Source organism: Pristis pectinata, chromosome 35 (genome assembly GCF_009764475.1).
Source record: "Pristis pectinata isolate sPriPec2 chromosome 35, sPriPec2.1.pri, whole genome shotgun sequence".
NCBI lineage: Eukaryota > Metazoa > Chordata > Chondrichthyes > Rhinopristiformes > Pristidae > Pristis > Pristis pectinata.
The window spans coordinates 3259591-3278105 of record NC_067439.1 but is presented as its reverse complement, the minus strand read 5'-3'; the positions used below and the strand labels follow the sequence as shown (position 1 = coordinate 3278105).

At 46.9% G+C, this 18515-nt stretch overlaps 1 protein-coding gene across 1 annotated transcript in view; it reads left to right on the top strand.

Moving 5' to 3' along the window:
- Positions 1–4634: 4634 nt before the first annotated feature.
- LOC127586236 (SPARC-related modular calcium-binding protein 1-like) overlaps positions 4635–18515 on the top strand; it is a 52948-nt gene continuing 39067 nt past the window's right edge. The window contains 1 exon segment of the mRNA XM_052044038.1: positions 4635–4963. Coding sequence (XP_051899998.1) covers positions 4877–4963 — 87 coding nt within the window. The 5' untranslated portion in view covers positions 4635–4876.

Here is an 18515-nt window from a genome sequence, read left to right as displayed (position 1 = left end):
ATTCGTAGCTGCATTTGTTTTAGTTAAGTTAGATCCATTGAAGTGGGTCAAGATTAAATGGCAGAAAAATAAAGGACTGCAGATGCTGGAATCTGGATGAAAAACACAATGATGCTGGAGGAACTCAGCAGGCCAGGCAGCGTCCGCGGAGAAAAGCAGGCGGTCAACGTTTCGGGTCAGGACCCTTCTTCAGGACTGAAAATAGGAAAAGGGGAAGCCCAATATATGGGAGGGAAAAGCAGATCAGTGATAGGTGGGCAAAAGAGGGGAGGTGGGGTGGGCACAGGGTGGTGATAGGTAGATGCAGGTAAGAGATAGTGATGGGCAGGTGCGGGGGAGGAGGGGAGAGCAGATCCGCCGGAGGATGGGTCAAAGGGGAGGAGGCAGGCACCCCATGGGGGGAGAAGAGGGAAAAAATAGGCAAGGAGAGAAAAGAGAGATCGGCTAGGAAAGGGAAGAAAAGAAAAGCTGGGTGGGGGTTTGGTTGACAAAGTGGGAGAATTCAGATGTTCAGATTAAATGGCACATTTGTGAAGAGCTACAGAATTCTGGCCAATATTTATTCTTCGATCAGCGCTTCTAAAAAAAAAGAATATCTGGTCATCGTGTCTGTGAGAGCTGGTGATGTACAGGTGGACTGTCACTTCCTTGGCGACTACATTCCAAAAATATTTGAAAATCAAAAAAACCTGCAGATGTTGGAAATGTTGAAATAAACACAGAAAATGCTAGGACTACTCTGCAGGCCGGGCAGCACCTGTGGAGAGAGAATGGAAGTTAATGTTTCAGGTTGAAGACCCCTTTCATCGGAATTGAGAGGATAACTTCACCACTGAGCAACTTTCCTTTCAACTCCACTCATTCCTCCAGCTCACAGGTGTAGTTTGGGGTCTCTCATGGGCCCAGATACACTTGTCTTCTTGTGGGATGTTTGGCACAGTCCCTCTTTGAGTCTTCAACTCTTTGTCAATATGTTGACAACTATATTGGTGTCACTTCCTGCAAACATACAGAACTTGAAAAGTTCATTGCTATTGTGGTCAATTTCCCCCCCCTGTTCCATCCCTGACTCTTCCCTTTCCTTCCTGAATCCCTATTGCCATCCCGGGTTTGCAAGAAACATCCATTACAAGCCCATAAGTTCCCACACTTCCTCCCACCCTACAAAGTTCTGACAAAGGGTCTCTAACATCAGTTCTTTCTCTTCCCACAGATGCTGCCTGACCTGCTGAGTGCTTCCAGCATTTTCTGGTTTCATTTTGAAACGACTTCATTGTCTGCAAAGTGCTTCTGGAGTTTCTGAGGCGTGAATATGTGGGAAAGATACAGAAATGTCTCTTTGGATAGCAGAATGCTGGCTAAGGACACACAGCCTCTTGATTTGTAAACATCGGAAAAGATTTCCTAGGCCTCCAGTAACCGACTTTTAAAAGGCGAGTGTAACCAATAAAGGGGAACCGAATACAGATGGTGCGGAAGATTGATGCATCTGCTCACTGGGGCATGGGCTGTGTGTGTGTGTGTGTGTGTGTGTGTGTGTGTGTGTGTGTGTGTGTGTGTGTGTGTGTGTGTGTGTGTGTGTGTGTGTGTGTGTGTGTGTGTGTGTGTGTGTGTGTGTGTGTGTGATTTCCAATGTGCAGTCTCATCTGGAGCTCTGAAGGTGATTGTTTGAATACAGAATTGTCAGGAATTTAAAAAAAAGTGGTCTGCTCTCATTGAAGGCCAACTCTATGATGCATGGATTTGAAGACACTAGATAGTTTACTACTGCTGGCTGGCTCTTTATTTCACAGGAAATAGGAAACATTTACAGTGATTTCAAGTTGAGCTCTGCTACATTTATCATGGGGAATAATGAGGATAAAGGCAGGAATATGAGAAATATTGTCTTCAACGCTGCCAGCCGAGGAATAACATGTAATGTGATGGAAACTTGCAGGGAGGTGATCACTTTTACAATTCCCACTGCCTCAGGAATGCAGCCAACATAATCAAAGACCCCTCCCACCCCGGTCATTCTCTCTTCTACCCTCTCCCATCGGGCAGAAGATGCAAAAGCCTGAGAACACGTACCACCAGGCTCAAAGGCGGCTTCTATCCCACTCCTGAAACCAGCTCTTGTACAATAGAGATGAACTCATGATCTCTCAGTCTACCTCATCGTGGCCTCGCACTTTATTTGCTGCACTGCACTTTCTCTGTACTGTAACACTATATTCTGCATTCTGTTATTGTTTTCCCTTTGTACTACTTTGATGTACTTATTTTTGGAATGATCTATATGGATGGCATGCAATACAAAGTTTTTCACTGTACCTCGGTACATGCGACAATAATAAACCAATTACTCTTAGCAAAATAGGAGCAGATTAGGCCATTCAGCCCTTTGAGCCTGACTCACCATTCACTACTATCATGGCTAATCCACTATCTCTGTTTCATTGCCATATTCCTGATCTTTCCCCATTCCCCTTGACGCCTTGCTTATGGAGGGGTGATTATTTGTTAGCTGAAGCATTCAGCAGGTCAGGCAGTGAGTGAGAAGCAGGGTTAACGTTAACTGCAGAGAGTTGTGGACACAGCCCAGCACACCATGGACACCAGCCTCCCCTCCTGGGACTCTGTCTTTACCTCTCGTTGTCTTGGTGAAGCAGCCAGCATAATCAAAGACCCCACCCACCCGGCTCATTCTCTCTTCTCTTCTCTCCTATCAGGTAGAAGATACAGGAGCCTGAGGGCACGTACCACCAGACTTAAGGACAGCTTCTACCCCACTGTGATAAGACTATTGAATGGTTCCCTTATACGATGAGATGGACTCTGACCTCACGATCTACCTTGTTGTGACCTTGCACCTTATTGCACTGCACTTTCTCTGTAGCTGTGACACTTTACTCTGTACTGTTACTGTTTTTACCTGTACTACATCATGCACTCTGTACTAACCCAATGTAACTGCACTGTGTAATGAATTGACCTGTACGATTGGTATGCGAGACAAGTTTTTCACTGTACCTCAGTACAAGTGACAATAATAAACCAATACCAATACCAAAAGTGGGAAAGGGAGATTTTAAAAAAAGGTTAATTTTAAGTTGCAGAGAAGGTGCAGGGAGGGATAGGACAAAGGCAATACCTGTGAAGGGGTGAGACCAGGCCAACTGAGTTAATGGGGCAGTTAGAGGGTGAACACACTTCACGTTTCCAGGATTTTCTGTTTTTGATTCCGGCATTTGTTTATTTGATTATTGTTACTTGTTTGGTTCCTTGCGCACTAGCAGACATCTTTTGTCTTTTTCAAGATCTGCTGGAAGTGTGTATAAGCAGATTGTTGAAGCGAGAGAGAGAGAGAGAGAGAGAGAGGGAGGGAGAGGGAGAGAGAGAGAGAGAGACGGGAGTGGGAGGTGACAGCAGCACAGGTCTGAACTTGTTACACATCCAAACAGGGCCGGTTCCCAATGGTAACATGGTACCTGTCCTTGGACACTGGAACACAGAACAGCACAGGAACAGGCCCTTCAGCCCACAGTCTCTGTACTGACCATGATGGTTTGTACCCTGCACTCGCCGCCTGTTCATGTGCCTGATTAAATGCCTCTTCTGTCTCCACCCGCTTCCCCTGGCAGTGCATTCCAGACATCCACTGCTCTGTGTAAAGAAAAAAACTTGCCCCGCACAGCTCCTTTACACTCCCCCCCCCCTCACCTTAAACTATTTGATATTTCCACCCTGGGAAAAATACTCCATCTGTTACAATAACCTATTTCTATGAAATTATAAGATGCATAGGGTAGGGAGTCAGTACATTAAAAACAGTTATCTATCTGATTGTCCTGAGTTGTCAGATCACCCAGCAGCTCCATCTACTCACTGAGCTTTGGGGGCATTTGAGATCTGGAATAATAATGTGAGGGAGGAATTGGCTCAAATTGTAGAGCTGTAGCAGAATCAAATCTCTCCTCCTCAGGGGTGTCACCGTAGAGCTGCTGCCTCACAGCTCCAGTGACCTGGGTTCAATCCCAATCTCTGCTGCTGTCTGTGTGGAGTTTGCACGTGCTCCCTGCAACCCCATGAGTTTCCCCCCGGGTGCTCTGGTTTCCTCCCACATCCCAAAGACGTGCAGGGTCAGTAGGTTAACTGGCTGCTGTAAGTTGCCCCCAGTGTGTGGGTGAGGGGTAGAGTCTGGGGGTAGCTGATGGGAATGTGGGAAAAGGGGGTTGATGGGATTGTTCTGAGAACCAGCATGGTCTCGATGGGCCAAATGGCTTCATTGTTGAGAAAAGTGAGGAAGAGCAGTTCATGTTGAAGAGGCTGGAGATGGTTGGGTGGTGTTGAACATCACCAAGTAGATGTAAGCTCTCCGAGTGGGCATTGCAGGGGCGGGAAGGGCTGGTTCCTGGGGTGAAACTGGAAAATTAAGGGAATATTGTCAACAAAATCAGCGAGAGAGAGAAACCTTCAGAGGGCGTGAAGGAAATCCCAATTGTTGGCTGCCTCATGACAAAAAAGCCTTGTTTCCATCCAAGGGGCGGGGTTGCTCGCCGGGTGGGCGTGGTCACCGGAGTGGGCGTGGCCTCCAGACAATGGGGGCGGGGCTTCCTCGGCTTCCACGTGGGTGGACTGGACCCAAACAGTCCGGTTAAAAGTGGCAGCGATTAGGCGGAGTGTGAGCTGCAGAGTGCGGGTGAAGGGAGTCACGGTGCCTGGGCTGGGTCGGTAGCTCTCCTCGGCGGTCACGGAGCCCGGCGCACCGGAGAATCGCCGCGGAACTTGATGCTGAATCTGACAAAAGCAGGAAGAAAGTTTGGAAGTTGACAGCATCTGAGCAGCGTGTTCCGGGATCTTTCTCTCCCCCACCACCCGCAAGGGTTGCAGGATGTCGCCTCTCTCTCTCATCCTCCTCGCCGTTGAACTCTTTGGCTTCTCCGCACCTTCCAAACCTCCCCGGTTCGACCGGACTCTGGTAAGCAGCCGACTCCAGCAGCTGTGAGCTCGGATTCGAGTCCAAACAAAAACGATTACAAATCGAAACAGAGTGAGTTTTTGGGGCACAATTCTGGAATTGTAGAATCTGTTTTAAAGCAAATTTCGCCCGAACTTTTACCTATGTGAAACTCTCAAACTCAAAAATTCTTTAACATTTTCTTTGGGGGGGGGGGGGCAAACTAAACTACTCAGCGGGCCAGGCAGCATCTATGGAGGGAAATGGAAAGTAGACGTTTCGGGTCGAGACCTTCATCTGCACTGAAAGGTTGGGGGGGGGGGGGGAGGAGTAGCCAGTATGGAGTTTATTTTTTTACTCTAGATTCCATTTAAAATAAATACAATATTTGGGATTCCACTAATGTAGAGATAAGGTGTTTTCACGATAGATTCTGAGCCAAACTGTTTCTTTTTTAAAAGAAAAGCACGAGAATTTTTTTGAAAAATGATTTTCTATTGGGATGAGGATTTCTTTTCTAGGGGATACTGCTCGGGATTTCCACACAGCACCTTTGACTGGGGAGCGTTTACTCTGATATTCTGCGAGAGCCGCTGTGTTGAGCGTTGCCTCTGTGTGTGTGTGTGTGTGTGTGTGTGTGTGTGTGTGTGTGTGTGGGGCAAGTTGGGACAGGCACCCACCCGTTCAGCGAAGTGACACCGGGCAAACTCCTGCTTCACCCTGCAGTGACTCAAATTCCCCGCACGTGGAACCGTTCCCCTCCAAACCAAGGAAAGGCCACTTAAACCGATCCGTGCTCCGCGCAGCCCTGTCCTGGGGAAGGTGCAGTTATCGAATTTGTGATTTTTATTTTTTGTTTCAAATAAATACCAAAAAAAACAGCGCACGGTGTTTTGAGGAACTCCCTGCGGATCTTCCCCCTCCGGAGGCCGCAGTTTTATCCACCAGACCCCCGTAAGCAGTCACTTATTAAAGGGGCAGATTCTGTACCTGGGGAAATGTATGCCCAAAGATGCAAATTAAGTTTTTCATGGAAGGTTACAGGCAAACCCCTCTTCCTCCCCTCCAAGGGTAGTTGGAGAGAGTTGGTTTCCCTCTGTTACGGATCGAGAATGCGCCGCCTGAGCACAGACCTAATGGGAATGGAGATACGATAAGAAGGTAGAGGCTGGAAAATCTGAAATGAGAGCAGGAATTGCTGGAAACGCTCAGCGGGTCAGGCAGCGCTTGTGGAGAGAGAAACCAGTTAACGTTTCGGGTCGAGGGCTCGTCGGTTCTCACTGACCCTCTGAGTTTCCCCAGAATTGGATTTTTTTTATTGGAAACGCAGAAACGTGCAGATAGCAAGATCAGAGCGACCTGGTCACACGGGCTGCTCTCCTCCCGCGCTGTACCATTCGAAATACAGCTGTAACAGTATCATTTAACATGAATAATGGTCATTGATAAAACAAACTTTAAATAATGTTTTTAAAATATCTGCACTCTCTGGGTCCAGCCCGACCATGGGGTTACAATAAACCCGTCCCTTCAATATCTCTCTGATTCCGAGTGATAAGTCCTTTTGTTTCGTTGTTGCAATTTTATTTCCAACACACTCTAGGCCGGGTGTATTTTTGGGGTGATTTTATTTCTTTAAGGATAGGGAGAGCGAGTACTGCTGTACCGACCCCTGCCCCCAACCAAGCGGTCTGAGGTGCGGTGGAGACCCCGGTGCCCAGCCGGAGTCGGAGCGACCCTCCACCACCCCGCCCTACCCCTCTGAGGCCGGCGGCTGACAAGGTGCCTCACTTGTCCAACACTCCACCTCTGCCTTTGGTGGAGGGATGTCTGTGGCTCGACGTAAGAATGTTGTGGGAGCAAGGAATGATTTGGCACAGGGTGTGACCGGGGCGGGGACTGAGGAACACGGGGCTAGAGCTGGCGAAAAATATCGTTTTTAAGACCCTCTGCTGTTTATGGAAATGGCGTAGAGCAGAGATTCAACATATATTTTGCATTCCTACTTTCAACGCGAAAACTAATTCTCACCAAAAGCAAACAATTTATTAATAAACAATTCTGAGGCTGCTGCTTAACTGGTGTAGTTGGGCATTTTTGTTTCGGCTGGGACACCTGAGTTTTTTTTGACAGTCAAGAACCAAGATAATGTGGTTGCTTTTCGGGGGAGCTCAGCCGTGTGAGCAGGGACTAGCATGGAGGGTTTCCACCCGGATCGTCGACAATTTCTTTCCTCCCACAGATGCTGCTCGACCCGCTGAGTTCCTCCAGCAGATTGTGTGTGTTGTCCCGGCACCTGCAGTCTCCGGCGACGCCGTTGTGAGTGGCTCCGCCGCGCCAGGAGTCACTTCAGTTACATTAATATCACGAGGCAGTGGTACATTCCAGCGGGATTAATGTAATGGCATCAACTAGTTTGCAAAGAAATTGGGGAAAGTTTTGACAGATGTTTTCATCACGAGGACAGTATTCCTGACTTTTTAATGCTCGTTTCTTTTTCTCTCCTTTTTAACCCTTGGAAAGAAGGGTGTGAAATGGAAAATGAATAATTTGAATTGAGATTGTAAATCGTTAGATGTACGTGGGTGGGAAACTTGTGTGTGTGTGTGAAGCCAATGTGGTTGCAGGTGAATAGATATCCATTCAAAAGAGATTGGCTCCCAGACTAACTTAAATCTTTCCCTTTAAATTTAAACAGAACTTGCCGTCAGACTTGGAAGATCTTATTTCTTATAACCAGGGAGATTCCTTCGCTGGGTATCACTGTATATTGCTGAACTAAAAGGCATTTTGCACCGTTAACCTATTGCAGAATCTATGCCTACCAGCAGGTGGCGAGAGAGCTCACAACACAGGCGAGTGACACCTAGGGCAGGGATGCAATACTGCAGCAGCACAGTTACAGCTGAAGCCAATCTAGTAACTTCATGTCAATGGGTCTCCCGTGTCTTAATTAAATGCATGTGACTTTGCATTTTAAGTAGTCTGAAATGAGGACTGATCTTTGGGAAAAGATGCTTTTTTTTAAAAGTCAAACTGCAGAGGCTGGTAATCTGAAATAAAAACAAAATACTGGAAACACTCAGCAGGTCAGGCAGCCTCTGTGTGTGGTGGGGGGAGAGAGAGAGAGCTGGAGGAACTCAGCAGGCCAGGCAGCATCCGTGGAGAAAAGCAGGCGGTCAATGTTTCGGGTCAGGACCCTTCTTCAGGACTGAAGATAGGAAAAGGGGAAGCCCAATATATAGGAGGGAAAAGCAGAGCAGTGATAGGTGGACAGAAGAGGGGAGGTGGGGTGGGCACAGGGTGGTGATAGGTAGATGCAGGTAAGAGATAGTGATGAGAAGGGGAGAGCAGATCCACCAGGGGATGGGTCAAAGGTATGGAGGCAGGGGAGAGGAGAAATAGCAGAGAGGCCACGGAAAGGAAGAAAAGAGGTGGGGGGGGGGGGTCTTTACTTAGTGGGAGAATTCAATGTTCATGTTGTTTGGCTGCAAGGTCCCAAGATGGAAAATAAGGTGCTGTTCCTACAGTTTGCATTAGGAATTCTCCTGGCAGTGGAGGAGGCCGAGGACCGACATATCTGATGGAGGGGAAGGTGAAGTGACTGGAAATGCAGATCGCAGTTACGGACAGCGCGGGTGTTCTGTGAAACAGTCACCTAGTCTGGCCATCTACGAAATGCAATGTACAGGAGGCCACACTTGGAGCACTGAATGCAGCAGATGATATTAAGGGAGGTGCAGGTGAATCTCTCTCACCTGAAAGGACTGTTCGGGTCCCTGGATGGAGATGGTGTAGGGGCAGGTGTTACACCTATGGCGGGGGCAGGGGGAAGTTCCCAGAATGGGTAGGGGAGGAGGAGTGAACTAGGGAGTTGTGGAGAGAGCAGTGCCTGCAAAAGGCTGATGGGGAGGGGAAGATGTGCTTGGAGGTGGTGGAGAACAAGTGTTGTATATGTAGGCTGGTGGGTTGAAATGCGAGGACAAGGGGTCCCTATCCCTGTTGGGTCTGGGAGGGGTGGGGGTGAGAGCAGAGGTGTGATGGTGAGACCAAATGCAAACCAGGTGCTTGTTTTGTAGATTCCAGTGTCTGCAGTCCTTTGTTTCTCTAGAGTTTTAAAAATAAGCTTAATACAGGATTAGTATAAATGTTCAGATTGATTGAACAGACTCGGTGGGCTGAAGGGCCTCTGTTTCCATGTTGTACCTCTGACTCTATTGGGGAATGGGCACAGAATGAAGCCTGGGACAGATTGGCCATGATTATATTGAATGGTGGGTCAGGCTTGAGGGGCCAATTGGCCTCCTTGTTCTTGCGTCAGAGACCCTTCATCAGACCATTGGCACCTTGCAGATTGCTGAGGGTTAACTTCAGCCTAATCCCCAGGTGAGAGATGGTTGGACTTGGGTGACTAGGTCACTCCACCCAATATTGTGCTGCAAAGTCTTCATAATATTCTGCATCACCACAGGGATGTCTGCAGCAGTTGCAGAGACGCATCCAATATGGATGAGGCAGACACTCAGTCATTTTGTTAACAGTGAGAATTGGCCTTGACGTATTCATTTTATTACTTGGACAGAAATTTGGCAAAAGGGCTCTTCACTTTCATGATTTTTTTTTCAGAAAAACAAGTTGGTCCTCAGCAGTGCCTTGGGTTGAGGGTGATTTGTTTCCACTCTGACTTCTGTTAATGGTGGGCAGCCACTGCACACCCCACAGATCTGGAGTCCTGTTACAGGAGCAAGGAGTTCAAGATGATTGGAGACCAGGTTCTGATGTACAAACCATACATGTGTGCACATCCATTCACCCACACTGATTACAGCACTCAAATGTGCACACACTCGGATCACAACTGACTTGCACACATCTTGCCCAACCTTGTCCTTTGGCACTTCTCCTTTGCACCCTCCACAAATGCTAATCTCTCTTCCTGCATCTGTCTCCCTTGCTCTAATTGCAACTCTCTCCACTCCCCCATGCATACAGGTGTACAAATGTCAATGCACATGTTTATACACATGCACAGGCATACACACTTGGCTTAACCTTCACTGTTGTGTCTTTTAAGTGCATTTGCCACAAGCAAATACACCAGGAAGGCATCACTAAGTCACCATCATCAGGTACTTTTTTCATCTATCTAAATTCTTCCATGGATTTGTAGTCCACAGTAAACTGTAAGGCAAATGTTTACTGTGGGAACCCAGTGTTACTGGCAGAAAATCCTGTGCATGCCAACTGTGACACTTTATTTTTAAAAACAATTTTCATCTGAACAAATGTTTTTTTTGTAGCTCTGTGCTGCTATGTTACCTCTGAAATCCAAAGTTACCCTCTTCTCTCAGTCACTGTATTTATGAATATCCAAAGCAAGACTGAGAATCAGTGAGTTTAAATGTACCCATGGAATTGCCTCTTTAACCTGCTGATCTGATCCAATCCACTTCCTACCTCAGCAATGGAACACTACAGACCTCCTCTTGCACTGCCATGGACTTCTGCTTTATTTGCACTGATGTCTTGTTTTGCAGTCTTCACTGTCTTGTAACACTTGTGTTCTGTGTTGTACCTACATGTTATACTGCTGTAAGCAAGTTTTTTATCGTACCTGTACCTCGCTGTACTTGTGCACATGACAATACACTTGACGATCCTCTCCCGAGAGCTGAGCAGGTGCAGTGCAGCTAATTCCTCCTCAATGTGTTGCTGCATTTCAATTTGTCCAAGATCAGTTGTTTACAGGTTGGTGACAGGGCAAATATAACTTTTTTGAAAGATTAGGGAATTTAAAAGGGGCAAACTCTTCCGGAGGGTGGTGGGTATATGGAGTGAGCTGCTGGAGGAAGTGGTTGAGACAGGTACAACTATGACATTCCTAAGACATCAGGACAGGCACATGGAAACATTTAGAGATGGGACTAGCTCAGTTAGGCAACTTGGTCAGCCTGGATGAGTTGGGCCAAAGTGTCTGTGCTATATAACTCTATAACCAGGGGCTGTGGGATACTGGTACAGAAAAGGTGATGCCTGGGGCAGATCAGCTGATTGTGTTGAATTGTGGGGCCGAGTGGCCTATTCCTGTTGACTAGGAAAACAGGAGGCCTGGACTACCGACCCTAAATCACATTCCAATCTCGCCATGGCAACAGGGAAATTTAAACTCTGAAATGAAGAAATATGGTAATACTATCAGTAGTTACTAAGACAAGGGCACTGGTCCATCATAAAAACCTAACTGAATCAATAACACTTGGGGAAATGAACACAGCCATCCATGTACAGTCTGTGGGCTAGATATTTACTTGCACAGTTCCAATAAAACTCTACTGTCCAACTGAAAGTCCAGCTAACTTGGTCTAGCAATTCTGCATGCATATTTCTGGTTGCCTTGGGGCCTGTTGGGAAATTTCCCTCCTCACTTTTTAGAGGGATTTTCCTTCTCTCTGGAACTGAATTTTGCACTGAAAACAAGTGGCGGCAGTGGTGCTCAGCCAAGAAATCAACAGTGCAGTTTTCATCCCTTCTGGTCTGGAAAAACAAGCAGCACTCTCCCAGCTCCATGGGAGGATTTCTACTGAATGGCACTGCAACGGTGGGAGGGGATGCATAAATACTTCTGGGGGTTGGAAAGACCAGGACATCGCAGGTTGTCTGTGGATAGAAGCTCTCCAGGGCCACAGCCAGGTGGGTGAGGCAGGAGGTTGCCTGGAAATGTGAGTGCAGTCTCTGACTATCTCTGCTCTGACAAACCTTCAGGGCCTGTTCCTGCTCCTGTCGCCTGAAGGGAAAGTAGATGAAGTTGCCCCTCCTTGAGTATGGGGTATGAGTGGCCTCCCTAATGCAGCAGCAAACTGAAACGTGCTAGAGATTGGGAGTGGTCCTGTGGCTTGGAGACTGAGAGTGGCCATGATTCTGTCTAAGGGCAAAGTGATCCAACCACAAGCAAGGTTGTACCCAAGGTCAGGAGTTCCTAGATCTCCCTGAGAACAGTTTGGATGTTGGCCCTTTTGGTGTCAGTGTCTGGGGAGGAATGGGATTAGTAAAAGCTGCTTGTTCTGTGAGTAAATGGGATCTGTCCAACTAAATTACAATGAAGTACAAAATTCCATTGAAGAATGCATTGTGCAAGTGTGATATGACACTTAAAACAATCTCCAAGTACTGGAGCCTACATGTCTATTATAATAAATTATTTGTGATGGTGTGCTGTTGTACATGATTTAAAACTACAGGTTTGTGATGGTTCAGTGGGTTCATTTTAAAAGCAATTTAGAGTCAGATGTCAAGAAACAGGCCCTTCAGCTCACTGAATCCATGTTGAGCATCAACCTCCCATTTGTGCCAATCCTGCATTAATTTATTCTCCCCCACATTCTCATCAACTCCACCCTTGCCCTCCCCAGATTCTACCACACCCTATACACCGGGGAGTATCTAAAGCAGCCAATAAACCCACCAACCTGCATGTCTTTGGGATGTGGGAGGAAACCAGAGCACCCGGGGGGGGAACTCACGTGGTTGCAGGCAGTGTGCAAACTCTGCGCAGACAGCACCCAGGATCAGGATTGAACCTGGGTCTCTGCCAGTGCTAGGCAGCAGCTCTCAGCTGCGTCACTGCTGCCCCTTGCGATCCTATCTGAGGATCTGGTGGCACCATGTGCACCTGTTACTACCCTCCCTCTTTGCTGAATTTCCACCACATCCATAGTCTAGCTGGGGTGAGATCTTGTGAAGCAGTGATGAGCACTGCACATCCCCTTGTGGGGCTGCCCCCTTCCTAGCCTTTAGCCCTGGGCTTCAGTGGGACCCACCAGCCATCTTTATGCTACTGCAACCCCTTTAAGACTGCTCCCCACTGTGTCCCTGGACTGGTGGTCTTGTGCTAGATGTTGTCTCGAAAGTGGCAATCCTGTGCAGATTCCTGAATATCCCACAACAGAGGCACAGAACAGGGTAGGGGGCGGATGGGCTAGGGTTGTTTTCCTTGAAGTGGAGGGGGCACCTGATGGAGGTGTACAAAATTCTAAAGGCATGGAGGGTGTAGGTCAGCATCAAGCTGGCCATTAGTGCTGTCTGTGTGGAGTTTGCATGTTCTTCCTATGACCACATGGGCATCCTCCAAGTACTCCAGTTTCCTCCCATGTCCCAAAGACATAGCAGGTTAATTGCCACTGTCAATTTCCCCTGCTCTGTAGGTGAGTGGTAGAATGTGTGGGGGAAAACAAAAATGGGATCAGCGTGGGGTTGGTGTAAAATGGATGCTTGATGGCTAGCATAGACTTGTAGAGTCGTCCAGCTCAGAAACAGACCCTTTGGCCCATGTTCATGCTGTTGAAGGGCCTGTTCTGTGATGCTATGATTTTTATAATCTGTTTGAGATGTTGCCTGGGGTGAATATTGACCAGGGGTATCACAGAGATCTTCCCTCCCTTGTCAGATCTGTCTGAGGGAGTCTGTTTCATGTCTCTTCTGATGGAAGGTGCCTCTGACAGTGCAGCACGCCCTCCCTCCTGCATAGCAAGTGATGGCCTTGATTTGCTGCAGTTTGCACAGTGATCATTGAAGCCAGACCCTGGTTCTTCAAATGTACATAAAAAGCTAATCCAAATCTTGCCTTGTATACACCATATTTATGGTAGAAATGCAGTGCACTGCCCCAATATATCTCAGAAATTCAGGACTCCTTTGAAAAGACAGAACGTGCCATCAATAAAGCCTGTCACACCTACCAAGAGAGCTCACATAAGCCTTATACACAGCTACTGTAAGTACTTTATTTTTTTTAGAAAGAGTATTTATTTATTTTTTAATTGCCTAAACACTTCTAACATTGAGGCTCTGTACTCTGCAGGAGGAGGATTGTAATTTCTCAGGTTTGACAGTGAGCTGAAGTTATGTGAGTCACAATCTTTATGGAATCGAGCCCTGCTCAGAGATGGACTTGGCTGCAGCTTTACAAAAGCACTACTCATGTTATGCTTGAAGGGTGTGAATCCCCTGTGTCCTATTTCACAATTTATTTTGGGGGGGAAAAAAGATCCAATTTTTTCTCTCTAATGCCACAGCCCTTGCCACGGCAGAGTAATTACAGATGTTGTTGAGTGACGGGCTGCTGGCACTTGGGTAGACCCCAGGTAGTCAGTGGGTACATAGAAGGTTATGTTCACCTTGTCCCTAGGTAGCTGATGTTTTGACCTTGGCTTGTTAAGGGTGCTGCAAAACTTGCTCTAAAGCATCAATCAGCTAATTTGTTAAACTCACTTGCGTGTTAGCAGAGTTTTTTAAGCTTCTGAACAGTCGCTGAGCTGAATTCAGTATTGTCTCCAGCAGTGACATAAACACTACACCAACCCACACACAAAGCCACCATTGATATTTGAATTTACATGGCTCACAGTGAGGTGTGAGGTCGCAGTCACGTTCAGCAGCCCCAACACCCCTGAGAGGTGGAATTTGCAGTTAAATCTCTGAGACTTGACAACCAACCCACCCCCCCCCCCCACCCTGCTCTCACCCAGGCCTTCCCCCGCTGCAAACACTTGCTGCTACTCAATCTTTCAAAGGCCTTCAGTCTATCAATGTTAATAATTTCATGCCTGTGTGTATTTCAATATTGCTTGTCAAAGCTGAGGTGTTAATGGGTTCCCCTGCAGTGGAGACTGCTCCAGAAACCTGTCAGCAGCACATGTGCAAATGCACAATGTGGGCACACTTGTTTCTGGAAAAACAACACTGTGTTTGAATGCACACCATGAGTGTGCACGCAAGGACACATTGGGCTCGCAATCCTTTTGTGTTGCACAAAGGAATTTAATCTAAAATGTGATCATGTTTAGTAGCCTGGCCCAGGTCGTGTATTTCTCAAGATTTATTCAAGGTCTCCATGACCTACTTACAGAACCCATCTGGTATCACTCTGACCATCAAATGATGCTCCATGCACACTTTGACATTGCATGCATAAACTTCACTTGCTCATCCTGAAACTTGGGTGGCACTGGGAGCCCACACACAGGCGTGCCTTATCTGGAGAGCTGAGGTATTGCTTAAAGGGGACCAGTCTTGCATGGTACGCCATCCTGGAGTGTGTAGGTGCTGCTTAAGAATTTTTCTTTTGTTTGTCCCACTGCCCCCTTGTTCCTAATGTTGCTTGGATTCTTCTATAACCCCTCCAACTCTTCACCTGGATCACAGCTCTGTGTGTGGCTTCCCCCACCACCTCTGCTGCCTGAACATGTTTCTAACTACTAATCTCCTCCCCACCCAGGTGTTGACCTTGCCCTGAGTCCTGGCCTGACCTTCCTTGTGCCCAAGTGGTCCTCTTGTACACCACTGCACCTGCTCCCCAACCCACAATGGTGGGGCTGGCAGAGGGAGGGCCTTTGTGCAGGGTCACATGGCCTTGCTAACCCACTGGGAAGGGGATGGATAATAGAATTTTGGGGCAGGGAAGCAGGTGAGTAAGGCTATCCACAAGTCGCATGGAATCACTGCACAGCTTGAAAGCACAGTGGTGTAGCAGTTAGCATAACGCTATTACAGCGCCAGCAACCTGGGTTCAATTCCAGCTGCTGTCTGTAAGGAGTTTGTACGTTCTCCCCGTGTCTGCGTGGGTTTCCTCCCACATTCCAAAGACGTACGGGTTAGGAAGTTGTGGGCATGCTATGTTGGCACCGGAAGTATGGCGACACTTGCGGGCTGCCCCCTCCCCCCAGAACACGCTACACAGATGCATTTCACTGTATTTTGATGTACATGTGACTAAAAGATCTTATCTTAAAATCACTGCCAAAGAACTTCTAGGCTGGTGAGTGCATCTGTGTGAAGTTCACTGTGTAAATTCCAACTGTGCGTAAGTGCATGCTGATTGTACAAGAATATGCACAGTCTGCACATTTGCAGTCAGAGCATGTGTACCTGTGTTTGTGTAGGCAGACATTGTGCATTTGATGTGATTCTGTCTGAAAGGTGCTCATAGGATGGGTGTGTTGAGATGGTGGAACCTCTCTACCGCAAGCTGTGTTGACTCTATTTGTGAGAAGTGTTCTGTTCATGACTCCCTTTTGAAAATGATCCTTCTCTTTATTCAGCTGTTCTTCCTTCTGTCCCTTCACTGTCTCCTGCATATAGTCTCTGACCACCCTACCTGACAACAGTAAACTCCCAGTCGTGGAGCACAGACAGGCTCTTCAGCCCGTATCCATGCCAACCATTAAGCATCCATCTACATTAATCCTACCCCAATCCCATGTTTGATTCTGTCATCCCCACCACCTCTGACTAGGGGTAATTTACAGTGGCCAGTATGTCTTTGGCATGTGGGAGGACTCCAGAGCACCCAGAGGATGCCCACAGGCAGAATGTGCAAACTCCACACATCTGGCACCAGGGGTTAGGATTGAACCTGGGTCCCTGGAGCTGTGAGGCAGTGGTGTGAGCTGCTGTACCACGTACTGTCCAGTTTAAAATTGCAGGGTCATTTTAATTCTAAATCCACAAACTTTGCAGAGTTACAACTTTAGAGTGGTGTAAGAGCAGAAACAGTCCATACTGACCATTAAGAACCCATTTGCACCAATTCCATTTTGTTCTCTCACATTCCCATCAACTCCCCCAGATTCTCCCAATGTACAGCGGCCAATTAACCTACCGACCTACATGTCTTGGGGAGGAAACCAGAGCACCCAGGAGCAACCAATGAGGTCACAAACTGCACAACCAGGCCATCTTAAAGTAGGGAAACGTTGCAGCCTATTCACACAGCAAGGTTTCCCCAGGCATCAATGTGACAATGATGAGAGAATTTGTGTTGAAATTTGTTGATCAATAAATATTGGACCAGAGTGTGCACAGAGGATTTTCCCCAATCTTTGAAACAGCCCTTTTTTTTAAACCCTTGCAAATAAAAAGGAGGCTTTGTGTTTAAATGTCAAGCAAGAGGCAATGTTTTTGACAACTTGGCAGTCCTGCACTGCGAAGTCAGCCGTGACAACCTGCCTTCGAGTGGGGGCTTGAACCCATGAGCTTCGCTCTTGGAGGCGAGAATGCTCTCAACTGGGCTGCAGCCAACATCTTTCAGACCAGACGTGCTCAAACAGACAGTTTACTGGCTTTGACGTTTACATCAGACAGCCCCTGATCTGGGTGGTATTGATAGTACTTGGAGGAAGTTGGGGTAATTTTAGCCTAACCTGATCGGTAAGTTGATGTGACCAGATGCAATATTGGTAAATTTTTATTACTGCCACATGTATTGAGGTACAGTGGAAAGACTTTGTTTTGCATACCATCCACACAGGTCATTGTCACATTAGTACACTGAGGTAGTACAAGGGAAAAGCAATAACAGAATGCAGAATAAAGTTACAGTTAGAGAGTGCAGACAGACAATAAGGTGCAAGGCCATGACGAAGTACATTGTGGATCAAGTGACCACCTTATTGCACAAGGTCTGTTCAATAGTCTTATAACAATGGGATTCCTGGGTGGTTGTACACCTGTCTTGGCTTATTCCCAATCAAAGGTAGTGAAGAGTAATAAAACACTGAGCCTGGTTCCATTGCATTCCTGCCTGACAGAGTAGCTGAAAATTACCCCAGCTATTTATGTAAATGCCTGAGAGTTGATGTATGCACAGCAAGATTCCACAATCTCCAGCAAGTGGTACTGATGAGAAAATGGGTGATTGGGGAAGTTGTGTTTACTACTTCAGTGCCTGAAGGTTGATCTTTGGTTTAACATCTGATCTGAAGGCAAAGTGATACTTGGCACTGCTTAAGTACTACCTTGAAGTGCCTTGTCCCCTTTTAAAGGCACAAGGGATGCCTCATCATAAAAGGATGCGACAGCCTTTTTTAAATGCAGTATTTTTTTAAAAAACTGAGGGTTGTGGGGAGAAAACAGTCCATGAGAGTATGAACTGCTGGTACCCGTACAAAGGGCCAAATGGCCACCTTCTGTATTCTATCACGCCATGTCAACTCTGCCTGGCAAATGTTCTGGCCAGCTTGGCTGAACGGTAGCAGGGGGATCAAGAAGGCTGGAAAATGGATTGCTGTCAGCTGGAATTTGAGGGACTTTTCCAAATCCTAAGTTTACCAAAGATACATTTCTGCACCCAGTGGCCTTGTATGTCAGGGCTATGCATTTTATTGGGCTATTAACACGGCACAGTAAACCCTGTGAGCTGTGAAGAGCATTTGTGTAAATGCATGCTGAGTAAATCACTACTGGCACATTAACAAAATAATATTTATGTAGCAATAATGTTAAGAAAATAAAAAGGGCTTTTATACCACTGTGTATTTATGTAATCTGTGGTCACATTCCTTCATAATATATCAGCTTGGGGCTCACTGCTCTGGGAGAGCATGGGGTACACACACTGCTGTGATTCTATAACGGAGTATAGACCACCACTTATTCAAGTGATGGACATGTGTTGGCCAGCTTACTATGTTGGACACTAATTCATTCGAACATTCCATGTTCAGGTTTATCCATTCCTTGTTTCTCCCTTCACCCATTTCCAAACTGCTGAAAATAGTTTAGTCCTTGACTTTTGTTT